Source organism: Hetaerina americana, unplaced genomic scaffold, assembly GCF_022747635.1.
Source record: "Hetaerina americana unplaced genomic scaffold, ioHetAmer1.1.p SCAF_17, whole genome shotgun sequence".
Taxonomy (NCBI): domain Eukaryota; kingdom Metazoa; phylum Arthropoda; class Insecta; order Odonata; family Calopterygidae; genus Hetaerina; species Hetaerina americana.
Window position 1 is genome coordinate 1,216,472 of NW_027286730.1, and position 13,529 is coordinate 1,230,000.

The window sequence follows — 13,529 nt, forward strand, 5'->3', positions numbered from 1 at the left end:
AGGAGTAGTTTTCTGTTTAATACACCTCACTGTCATTTAATTATGCCAACAGTGGGGAAGTTACTCCTTAATTTTGTCTTCATTCATATAACAAACGTTTATATATGACTAACAAAATAAGAGAATTTTCGAGAAGATGGCGCAAACGTTCAAGGAAAAAAAACTCCAGTGAACGCATCACGAGAATATTAAGCCACATAAAGAGTACTAAGCTATACAAAAATTATAAGCCTATAAAAACTCAAAGCCTATCCAAAGAACTTCGTGCATATCTAAACAAAAATATGATCGAAGCAAGAGTGCTTAGGCTCAGAGAATACATTTATCTACTCAACACGTCATGGAATTCGGATAAAATGAGAAAACTTACATTTAAATATTAAACACCAAATTAAAATTTAAATCAAACAAAACAAGATGCGTAGTTTGATACGAAAGAGAACTAACGGAAACGAGTGAAAAATCAAGATCCATATAAAGAGACGTGAATTATCTACGAAGGATAGGCCTCACCTATCCAGGAGCCGATAGGTCTCCTAACCACCGATATTCGATGGTTAGGAGATTCGTATGAAAATGGCTGTTGCGAAGTCAATCAGTTTTTGCGCAGTAATTATGATCATAATCCTCTCCGAGGAGGCTTGGAGTCTCAACCAGCCAAAGAGTAAAATCTGAATTATCTCGAGGATCAGTTATCACTAGAGCAATTTGGAAGGAGACATAATTCATTAAGATACGACAAAGTAAACGAGCACTGAAAAAGTAGCACCTGTCAATGAAATGTTTTCTTAGCTGATTACTACATTACTAGAACGCCAGAAAAATATTGTTTCCTATTTGCTTCTCAATTACGAATCGCTAACAATAAGATAACTTGGGACTGTGAAAAATTACAACCACGGTTCTCCTGCCATTTCAACCAGAGGTATTCCATTCCTCATAACAGCACAGGGAACGCAGACTTAACAGTTAGCTTCAAAAGTTTTCCCTTCGTAATCAATGCGCTATAAAAGATATTTTCGGAGGAGAGAAAAAAGGCGAAATTTCCACAACAGCGAGTCGGAGTATCGGCAGCATCAATACTAAATTAGAACAAATTACGAAAAATTGAGAAAACTTTAAGCCTGGAGATATTTCTCCCGGGTAAAATTGGGCATTTGTGCGAGTGCACTTGATAAAATGCGCTAATCAACCTACACGCGAGTTTCCACGACCCCCCTCTATTCCTCTCACACCCACTCCATTCCCCGCGTGGGTCGAGAAAAATAAATTATCCCACCGAAAAACAAACCAGGTTGTGGCATGAAAAAAACCTCACTTTTTCGGACTGAAAGATTTCGAGAGAGAAAAAGAGATGAAGAACTTCTCCCTTTCCTATACCACGATGGCGAGGGAGAGGGAGAAGAGAGAGGGGAATGGGACTTTACAGCAAAAGCTCATGAAAAAACCCTCCAAAAACAATTCAGTCCTCAGCTGTTTTCTCGCCTGGTTCCACAGCCCTGGATGAATGACTGCTGACACTGGAGAGGGGAGTCGGAACACACAAGCTACGCGCATTCGGCGTCAAGAAACTCGGGAGCAAAAAATGGTTTTTGTTAATATTAAAAAAAAGCAAGGACCAGAAAGGGGTGCGACGAATGATGATGAGTGAATTCTGGTGGTCGCAACGGATGTGAACGCGAAAGGGGTAAAAACGAATGGGTTGGTTGGATTGGAGTGAGGGGTGGTAGGGGAAGAGTGACAAACGAGGATGAGGAGGGTTAGATGATATGGAAAAATGAAATGGAAATATCTGAGACGTGTTGAAGGAAATATGTAAGAGTGTACAAAAATATCAATGCAAGGGCACGAGGAATGGTTACGTTGACATGGGCAATGGAGCGATAGAGAAAATTATTTAGCAATGACTATCAAATGTCGACACCCTAAAAAACTTATTCATTTGGCAGCAAAACTATAGACCTTCTACATATACGTATATATTGGCATATATATTATCAATAAAAAAAGCTGATCAGAACAGGATATCTACTGACTTAAAAAAATCTTTGCCCGCTTTAAATGTTCATCACACTGAGCGTATTCAAGGATATAATTAGATACGAGGCAATTAATATATACATATTTCTAGGTCTAACATTCTTCTCAGAATTCACATCTCTGCTTAACCCTCAATAAAGCCTCTACGTTACCTTATGCATGCGTTGACACTGTCGCATTCTGGTTTCGAAAGGCTGAAAATCCCTTACTGGGGGTACTCAACGCCGGTTGTTAGCTGACGCATACAAGCCGACTGCTATCTACGCTAAGTGGCCTCGAGGAAGATTTTCCCTAGAATCGGGAAAATGAGTGCCTACCATTTTAGCGAGCCGTCGCTCATTCTTTCCCTGCTCGGCGTCAGTGAACGAACGCCAAAGAAATAAAAAACAGGATCCACACAAGGGCCCTGGCGCATGGAGAGAGGAGACGAGACGGCACCGAGGGTAGTGATGAAAGGGATGGGGAGAGCTAAAACTACGGAAGGGGGCCGGGAGGAAGAGAACGCGAAAGAGGGTGGGAGTGGATGGTGGGGGCCGGCTTCGCGTCCCTTGTCTTCGGCCCGAGCGCGGCGTTTGGATGGAAGGGGATTTTTTTCATTGCTTCTTGTCCCCCGTGCCCCGAGTGCGTGATCGCTTATAGTTGGCGAAGAGCACGGTGGCGGCGTGGGCCAGCCGTTGGGAGAACACATTGACTCCCGAGGAAGTGACATCGAACCCCACGTTCTTTCCCGAAAGGAAAAAAAAACCAAAAGAAAAAGGAAGAACATTCCTCTCTTCGAGAGGATGCAGAATCCGGCGTGAAGCGTCCGGGCCTTTCAATTCTTGTATTGCCCACTTTTTATATTCCCTTTTGATTGCCGTCGTACACGGAAACTCCGACGCGTCGGTTCGCGATGATCTCCCTACTGATAATACTCCCGATCCACAGAGGCATATAGTATGCCTCGTCATGACTCCAATGGACTCAACTTCATTACTCGCATCGGAAATATTTGAATCCTAGGATTGGAACCCCTAAAAACTTATTTACTAATGCTCTCATACTTCATCAATCATCGTTTACCTCTCTCAACTTCATCTTTAACATCCGATTCCATCACCAGGTTTCGAAGCCTTTTCATCTTCTCTGGTTATCATAATCAATAGTCCATTTTAAAATACCCACTGTCCATTTTTAAACTTAGAGTGTCGATATTCTATGTTTGGAAATAACTACACACGAATATATTCTATTGTTTCAGGCTTCACTTCGTGGAAGTAATTGATATCCATTATTGAAATAGAAAGAAAGACTCGTACTTTTCGAAAAGTACGAGTCTTTCTTTCTATTTCAATAATGGATACACACGAATATTTTAACGTATTCATTCCTTGTTTGCAAAGCTATCTCCTCGAAACATGTCACCCGCCTGTTATTGTGCTAACTTGAGCTAGTCTCCACCCGATTTTCCTGAAGCTTCTTCCAATCCGTATTATCTTACATTCGAAAAAAGTTAAAATACTCCATTTTTTAATCTACTGTTCTATTTTTGAAAAATGGCAATTTCCCAAACACCAAAGATACAGGGTTCGTCCGGAAAATAAGTGTACTGATTTTTTCCCGCCGCTCCAGGCGCGCCCAGCACCGCTCTGACGAGCTGCGATTGGAGGGGGGTATTTTGGCAAGCGACGCTGAAAAAGGCAGTCGGCTCTGAGCTGTGGTGTAGTGAGGAGCTCTGTTAACACGAACCTCCACGCTCGACCCACGTCACGGAACGCGATGCCGAAGTTTTTGGAGCAGCGTTATTCCATCAAATTTGCGGTAAAGTCGTCTACAGAAACTGTCGGTATGATTAACCAGGCTTACGGGGAGTCAGCCATGTCCAGAAACATGATCTTTCGGTGGCACAAGATGTTCGTGGAGGGCAGAGAAGAGGTCGATGACAAACCACGGCCTGGACGCCCATCAACGACACTCACCGACGAAAATGTGCGAAAAGTTCGCGATGTACTGAACTCTGATCGTCGTCTTAGTGTTCGGATGATAGCAGAGCAGTGTAATGTGCCAAAAACAATAGTGCACGAGATTATTAGGCACCAATTACAGATGCGAAAAATTTGTGCAAAGTTGGTGCCGAAAGTGCTCAGTGATGATCAAAGACTCAATCGTTTGGAAATCGCGACACAACTTGCGGATCACTGCAAAAATGATCCACATTTTTTAGAGAACGTTGTTTCGGGTGACGATACGTGGATCTTTGAGTACGACCCGGAGTCGAAGAGACAAAGTGCGGAGTGGCACACCCCATCATCACCCCGTCAAAAGAAAGCTCGCATGAGCAAATCTCGGATCAAGGCGATGCTCATTGTCTTTTTTGACAAAAGGGGAGTCGTCCACTACGAATTTGTACCTGAACGACAAACTGTAAATGCTGCATTTTACGCCCGTAAGTGCTCGACAGGCTTCGAAAACGAGTCGCCCGCGTCCGGCCAGCGATCAAAAACATCTGGCGGCTGCATCACGACAATGCGCCATCTCACACCGCACTTCTCGTGTCGGACTTCTTGGCCAAGCACGGCGTGGCAACACTGCCGCACCCGCCCTACAGCCCGGACTTGGCACCACCGGACTTCTTTCTGTTCCCGAAGATAAAGAGGAGTTTGAAAGGAACGCGATACGGGACTTTGGACGCCGTCAAAGAGGCCGTGACGACGTGTCTTCGAGAGGTTCCCGATGATGCCTTCGCGGGAGCGTTCCAGGAATGGGAACGCCGCTGGAACAAGTGTATCGACTCACAAGGGTCCTATTTTGAGGAATATTAGCTAAGATATGTAAAAGTGTAATACATTTTTTTTCCTGAGCTCAGTACACTTATTTTCCGGACGAACCCTGTAGATCATCTTTATTTGGCAGTGAATCTACAAACATGGAGACTTTCGCCCAAAGAGTTCCTACATCTTATGAGAAATATTTTACGCTCCCCAAAAGGTAGTCTCTCACACAAACTTCTGAGCCCACACCAACAATTAATTTTTTGAATAATCTGAGCTTGGTATGTACTTTCTAGAGTCGAACACCAGGTGAGCATTTGCTAGATTGTTAAACTTTTCATATCAATCGTATTAGTTCTTCCAAGAACGCTACAGAGAACGAAAAGTATGGAATTATCCGTAGCTATGAATTTCCTTAATTTTTCAGGTTTTTCGAGATGAAATTCCAATTTTTCCAATGCCAAAGTATGGCGAAAGCGAAATTTCTGGATAAATTTGAGACTCCTAAGTACTAAGTATTTCATTAGATCACGCGGCATCAGTTAAGTGCATCATATTTAGACAGACATGAAAATAAACTAAGTTTTCAATAGGAACGCCCCCATTAACCTGCATTTTTGAAATTATCACGCAATTGGTGGAGTTTCTAGAGTATTGCTCCTACAATTTCAGATATTCAGGGTATTTCAATGAACGTATCTGGCTTACATTCACCACAGTTCCAACACAATAAGTAGACACCGATACATCACGGGCACATGAAAATTGTTCCGTTAGGGAACTTAAAACAGGATAATTAAACAAATGGAGGGAAGAATAACAATTTTCGATAATGGAGTTTTCGTTGATGGAATAAATAGAGATCCAGTCTTGGTTTCACAAAATGTATAACTGTGGCCTTTCATTCTTTCATTATGGACTTTCGTTAATACGCTAATTACTTTAACATTACGTTAATATCTTTACCTCTTAATGCCTTGTACCTGAAGATGGTTCGATGAACTGAAACGCGTTGTACGTTACAAGCAAATTTGTGGAAAAGTGCAAATTTCTTTTTCTCATAATGACGAACTCTCACTAAATCTCGCCTGAATCTGTTGAATGTACTTTTAATGCTCCATATTTTATCAATTTTATTCGATTTTCCGAAGTAATGGTCCCTTTTGCTGTCTTCATTTCGGTTTCCATTCCATTATTTTTCCTTTACGAATTCATACTGTTCTCAAGATTTGCCCAATCCATGAGGCTTCTCCTAGTCTTTCATATTATTCAAGTTTGTCTGACGGGTAAAAACGATTTATTTTGCCGAGGAATTAGAATTCGAGCGACCACGGAAGTGAAGATCTTGACAGCAAACTTCCGCGTCACGAATGTCGAGAGGAATTGGAAACTTACGGGGTCAGAATGCTAAAACCGGAGGAGAGTGCAAAAAGGGGCTAAAAACGAGCCCGCTTGGACATCCGACACACTTCCAAGAACCAGCCCCAGTCCTCGTATCCTGAGCGCGCACCGATGAGGAAAACATGGGAGGGGGACGTATTTCACGAACGATAATGCTCAAAAAGAAAGGAGCTTTGCCACTTCCCAGCCGAGTACGAGACGATAACAATGGTGAAAGTCATCTTTCCAGAATGTCCCGACAGCGAGATACTGAAAAACTCCCGTCGAGGGAGATGGTAGTGAGACGGGGATGAGTTGGATGCGGAACGACAAGAAGGAAGAAGGGAGGAGGAGGAGATCGGATAAAGGGGAAGGCGGAAAGGAAGGCTGGGAGGAGACGGGGTGAGGTGGAAGGGAAGTGGCTGGTAAAGAAATCTCGCCATGACATCCGGGAGCACAACGCCGTCCACGAGTTTCGTTGAAAGACGTTAAAACGCACAAAGGATAAACGGCCAGCATTTCTTTTCTCCCCCTTTCCTTAACTCTCAGCCATTCCACTGAGGAGGGAAAAATATTAACAGTCTCCTCGCATCGAAGAAAGCGGAAAAGTTAGGTAAGAGGAAATGCCCCTTGTTCTCGAGAAAAATGTCTTCAAGATCCCTGATGGATGAAGATTTCGACAGCGCCGAACCCCTACGGAGGATGATGGAGGCAGAAACCACTGAGAATAATCCGGGAGCACGAGGAAACTGAGAGAAAATAATTTTAAGCATTGGAAGGCACAAAAAATGCTAAAACAGGAAATTGCATCCCTACCTACACTCCTCCCACCACATTGTCTCCTGGAGAAAGTGGGCCCCTTACACAATCAAAAACCCAGTCAAAACCTCTCGAGCTCGCCCTTTCCCTGCAAACCTGACCTCTGCCATTCACACTCCACAGAAACACTCAAAGGGAACCTTGCAAACCTCTTGGAAAAATTGCGCGTTTTTTTCTCTTTTCCTTGCGTCGCAGACCCCCGGAAGAGACGCCCACGCCCTTTTTGACATAAGAACATAAATACGTACCATCCTTCACCCTGATATTGGCGCCCACGACGATACAATTGATCACAGAGGCTTAAGGCAAACAGATAATCCGAAAATAAAAACAGATACGTGCAAAAACTACGCACAAAAATTATTCGATGATTGGTAATCCAAGTATCCAAGGAGAACGTGTGAGAAAAATAATAAGCTGGAGTACGAAAAGCAAAACCCAGATGGAGTTACGAGGCAAAAATATACTATGTCACATTTTATGCCATGAAATCTAAAGTTGAGTTTGCTGCCCATCGTCGAGTAAAAGAACATGCCAAGATCAACACCAATAAATAATTATAGGTAACGGGGTAAATTAACGTAATAACTCATGCTGAACTAAGTAAATAAAAACCGAAGGTACTCTAGGGTGGATAAATACTTCCTAAATTCCGCGTAATTTTCGGGCACCAAATTAATAAAAATTTTCCAAAAATGTTGTCACATATACTGACTGAAACGACTTCTACGGCTAAAATCCTCGCCTTTTCAGCTATCTTCTGTCTATCGCCTTCCTTTGCAAGATGGTCTGATAGGATAAGACTTGGGATCCATGCGAGGACTTCACATCCCTACTAACATTTCCATCTCCTCTTTTTCTAATCCTCGTCACCACTTCAGCCTCCTCCTCCTCTCTTCCCGTCACTTCTTAAATCCCTACCCTCCTCACTCCACTCGTTCCCCGCGTACCTCCTTCGCCCTCTCCCCACATGCCCTCCCCCTCGTTTGCTGGCTCGCAATTCAGCCTCAATTGCAACTTCTCTGGCAATTTGCGAGTCCGTGAGTGGATTACGAGAGAGAAGTTCCGGAGCCCCAATGGAGTTGGTGAAGTGGCCACGAAGAGGGATTTCGAAGAACACGGGAACTTCGTGGACACCTACTTCCCCGGGAAATTATGAGCGGTTAATTAATAAAAATCCTTGAGGTTTTCCCCTCTCTCCCACTTGCAGGCCGCCACTTTCCCGTACTCTAATTAAATTCCTCCATAACCCAATGAAATGCACGCCCGAACAAGTTAAATACGACGGATTTTGCGGAGAAAATTGCACAACTATTTTCAAAATTCAAGATAGGCTCACCTAAATGCTGCATGCAAGGGCACTCAGCTAACTTTTAGGCGGCACAATTTCAGGTTATTTGATGCGTTATTACCTTGTAAGAATAAAGAGAGCAACATTCCTGCAATATGCACTGATAGGTTGCCTAAAATGGCCAATTTATTTAATACTATAATCAGGATTGATGCTAATGCCATCTTTGAGTTGCATTGCAAAATTTTGATTCTAACTATATTGTGGGGTATGTCAGAACTGTTCGGTGTCTCTACAACTAGCAATAAATACTTTTTAATCAGTTCTCAATGAGGATGTTCACCAAAGGAGAAGGAATATTAACCGGAATATATCTTTAAGGTTAAGTTTACGAGGCTCATTTTAAATCTCAGCTACGACCAAGCAAATTTCTGAAAAAGGCAGGACTATATTTTAGTCTACGGATACTGATGGAAAGATGGCCATTGGTAGTAAAATTAAGATGCATTAAGTAGAAAAAAACGTGAGATGGTTAACCTAATTCGCACGCACTGCGCGAAAATAGAAGGTAGCCAATATTTACGTCAAGCGTTGAATGTAGGTGCGGTTTTAGCGGTAGACTGTAAGCCACCTATTCCATGACTATTAGCCACAATAATAGCAAATAACGACCGACGGATGTGATATTATCAGGTATACTCCCTAATTTACGAGAAGCGTAATTACGCACGAATTAAGATATCTAGTAATTTGTTGCGACACGGTATTCTACGATGAACTATCACCCAATGCACGAAAAACAAAAATGGGTCCTATCAGCATTATTTTATTCCTTGAAATATAAGCTTCATTGACCTGGGCTGGCGTAATGGAATTATCGATCACAATATCAACTTCCCTAGTATCCAATAGAAATTAATGCAAGATGTTATTCATAATCAATAGAAAATACCACACTAAAATACAATAAATAACTTTTTATATAGAAACATAAATCGGGTATTGATTCACTATATTGTAGTCGTGTAACGAGTGTTTAAAGTTAGTATATGGAATCCAGATTTCGTTTCACAAAAGGGTCTACACAAAAATTTGATCACGTGAAACGACTGAACCAATTATAAGCCAAACACGACAATCGGATTAATTAAAAGGCGCAATTCGTGTCGATTATCGGGGGTTATATTATCATCCCTATGCATCAAGCATTTTAAAGTAAATTTTAGCCAGGTGATCAATGTCCAAGACCAAGGTATGGTGAATATCTATGCCTTCTCAAGAGGAGTGAAAAGTATCCAAAACTTCGCTTCAACTACGCAATTGTTTCCTCACCTGTAAAAATCCCGGCCATTTCCATAATATAGAAGACCCGTTAAAAAGAGGGGGAGATTTTCTCAAGCCCCAAAGAGTATGGTCCTTCACGAAAGAAAGAGCTCTCGGGGGGCTTTTTGAGAGCTTTCCATGTGGAGAAAAAGGAAAACAACTGAAAAACGGACAGCGTCTTTTTAACGTGAACGTGGCGTCACCTCGGGGATTGTATCCCCGGACTGCGGGGGTGACCTCAAGTGGGCGTCGACCAAACAATAGCGTGGTTGTGCAGGGATTTAAAATGAAAGGGGGGAGAGGGTGCTTCCTGGAAAAACAATTGAGAAAAGGGTGATGAATATTTCGGAGTGGAAGGAGGGCCAGAGATATTTTGATGGTCTCTTGTGTTGTACTGACTAATGCTCTGGGACCAGCGTAAGGTTCTTACCCTTATGCATTTAATAATTCTCATTCCCTGCTCCGATCTTCGTATAATTATCAAGAGAATGATTGAGAGTGGGTAGCAAACGTGTTTCATCCGATGCAGTGCAAGGTGATAGGGTGCATATGCATTGGAGGGTGTCAGGACTCCTCCATTGTGTGTAGAAATCTTACTCAAATGTGATAACGGTTTTGAAAGAAATATCATGACACACCACTCAAAAACTAATGGAAACTTCCTTTAAGTACACAAACTAAGCATATATATATATATATATATATATATATATATATATATATATATATATATATATATATATATATTATTCATCAGTCAAGAATGCAAAAAAAATCGGACAAATCGATGATTTAATAATATCATAAGATAACGTTCACCGCTTATAACAATTCAATACAATACCAGTCTACGTTATTCAGAAATGTTCATGCATTAACTAATGTATAAGGGTAAAATCCTCACAAAAACATTTCAAGTTTTACCTTCATGGCAACATTTTTCGCCGCTCATGCTATAATTACATTCTCAAAATATTGCATTTTTAACAAATACAGCCTCAATTATATGATAATTAATTCAGTGGTAATTACTTTGATGAAATGAATTAACACACTTGTATTTTCTTGATAATATCTTCCCATTGGAATACTTGTTGGAATTACTGTTAGTTTTACTGAGAATATTCTAGATAAATAAATTTCTAAATACTTGCATTAATTAAAGCTTACACTACCAGTAAACCACAACCAAATTACGGAATATTTCTAAGATTTACCAGTGATTATGCAGCGATTACCTAGAAACCCTACTTTCCACCAGATGCCACCACCAGAGAAAGAAATATCGACCTCCCTTGAACTGAAAAAAAACCTTCGAAGGAAGGCTCAAAAAGTGCAGCTTTTGCGACAGACTGAAAAGGAAGAAGAGGACACCTCACCGTGAGCGAAGATGCTTTGAATGTGCGAAAGAAGGGAGGTCGACCGCGTTCCTTAAATGCCCGCCTAAGAACCAGAATCCAAACCGGAGATCCCTCAGACAAAAACGATGCCTAACCTGCCGCAGAAGCCGCCAGTAGCCGCTTCCAGTCACCCGCACTGAGTCCGACACCTGGGGGTGTCCTCGCAGCCCCCGGCGCCAATGGGGAACCCACCCCGCTGCCGCCCCCTGACCCCACGGGGCCCGGGGTCGTGGGCCCCCCGCCGCCCGGGGGCCCCAGGTCCGACAGCCTGAGCGCGGCCGGGGACGAGGGGCCGTGAGGCGAGTCCGAGGGGTTGGGCGGTGGGGGCGGGGGCTGGTGGTGGATGAGTCGGTGATGGGCGGTGTTGGGGGAGGCGGGAGCGGGGCCACCGGGACCGGGGGGCGACGAGGCGAGGGCGGCCCGCGCCGCCAGCCCGGCCAATCCACGCCAGTACTCACCGATGGCGGCCGCATGGGTCTTGGCCGGGTCCGCGAGCTGGAACGGGGGGATTCCCATGTGCGCCGGTGGGGGTTGAGCAAGGTGTTCGCCGTTGTGGCAGAAGAAGGGCAGGGAGGCTCCCGGATGTCCCGCACCGAGACCCATCTTGCTGGCCTGCAAAGAGGAAGAAGAAATACATGCGAGGTTTAAACATAGCTGTTACGTCATTTTGTTGCATTAAGGACGAAACAAACCTAGGAAAAAATTTATTTCGAGGTTTCCAGGACATGATCAACAATAAGGAGACAAGATTACCGCCTAAAATACATAAGGTAAATATATCCAATGGTTTCCATGGTCTTTCTATAACAAAAGAGTCATTCACAAATTCAACGATGTGAATGCCAAAATCTGATGGCTCTTCCATATGCATAAGAAATTCGCATTTCATGCTAGGCGTACACATTGTCTTGATATTTAAAAATTGTACGATTCATTTAATTCCACATGAATTAATGTACATTATTGCAGTAAGTTATTCTTCCCTATGCTTAACCCAGATATATATTTTGCTATTTCAGGCTACATTCTGATGAGCGCTCAGGCTTAAGATGTCCGTGTTTAGTCCAAGAGGTCAGAAAATAGGCAGTATCTTGGGTAAGTTTCTCAATGACAAAATAATTGAATAAAACCACAATGAATCCCTGATCCATGCAGGAAGTATATATTAGTATTAATACCTCTGCCTCACAGCAACAGCACTTTCGCCGGTGAGGTTAGAAATGAAGGAAAGGGATAGACTATTTGGAGATAAAAATACGGAGGCCATTAAATGTCAATGGCAATAAAACCAAGACGACCAAGATGGTGTCATATACTAGAGACTGGGTAAAAAAATAAATCTTCGTTTCTTTGAAGGTACTCCAAAAGTAATTCTTTTCCATATTGCTTCAAAGTATTCATAATCGACGCCGCTACCAAAGCGCAGCAATCTCATCTAAGTCAAATGCTTAGTACGAGCATTCCAGAGAGAGTTATGGAAAATTCATTCGAAATAAGATATTTTCCCCAATTGATGTACAATCCTTGAATAAAAAACCCAATATAAGGTAGGCTATAATTGGTTCTTGGACATTTTAAATTACTAGAGGGATTGCTAAATCAAAAATGCGAGCCAATCTCCTCACTTTACAAAAACCCCACTTAAAATGAAGAAAATTGTTCTTCATAGTGAATTAAATAAACGAGGCCAACTAATACCATGGACTGAAGACGGCGATAAAAAACATCAACAAAGTGACTGATAATTGAGCTATGTACTAGATCGCCAAAGATATACTGTTCCTTCCGCACTTCTATTAAGTACTCGTACACCGTCTTTAACAGCCTATGCAATACATACATGTGATTGAAAGAAGAGGAAGGATGGAGAACCAGTAAAAGTTTGAAGTCAGTGAGGACATGGCGATGGAAGTAGGAATGCACCATTTAACTACGTATTTAAGGATGAAGTTAGAAAATAATGTCGCTGAAGATAAAAAAATAAAACAAAAATTGACGTGAAGTATGTAGAAATGAAGCTGTACTGAAAAGAGGGTAATTAATCAAAGAGAGAATATGAAGGATAATATTTAACTCACTAATTTAATGAGCATTATATATACTTTATCAACTAGCTAAGGGTAATGTTAAAAACAATTGAAGATGTTAATAGAGGATATTAGAATGCAAGAAGGGACTGGCTTACTGGCTCCTGGAATTTCCCTTTTCATTGCGATGCTCTTTGAAGTTCGTCTTTTCAAGAATTACCACAGATAGCAAGAATTAACGGCATAAATTATCATTGAAAGCATATTTCAAAAGATGATCTATTAATAGCCAAATAATTACGGTGGTATTGTTTTACGAGATCATACAGGTAATATATGATGTAATAATAAATAATATAAAAAAATGCTGCTATACCATAAGCCTTAATAAAATTAATTTCTCTAGCGCAGCGACTTGAAACCCAAACATCTTAACTCCCCTCAAATAATGCGATTAAGATAAAGCAATATACTTTGCACTCCTTTATTATTCATATTC

The 13,529-nt window shown here is 42.0% G+C and overlaps 1 protein-coding gene across 2 annotated transcripts in view; it reads right to left on the reverse strand.

Moving 5' to 3' along the window:
• Positions 1-11,610, reverse strand: part of LOC139687113 (protein pangolin, isoforms A/H/I/S-like) — a 70,306-nt gene extending 58,696 nt beyond the window's left edge. For both annotated transcript variants that reach the window (XM_071584232.1, XM_071584231.1), the window contains exon 1: positions 11,462-11,610. In XM_071584232.1, coding sequence (XP_071440333.1) covers positions 11,462-11,606 — 145 coding nt within the window. In that variant the 5' untranslated portion in view covers positions 11,607-11,610. The remainder of the gene's footprint in view (positions 1-11,461) is intronic.
• Positions 11,611-13,529: the final 1,919 nt, after the last annotated feature.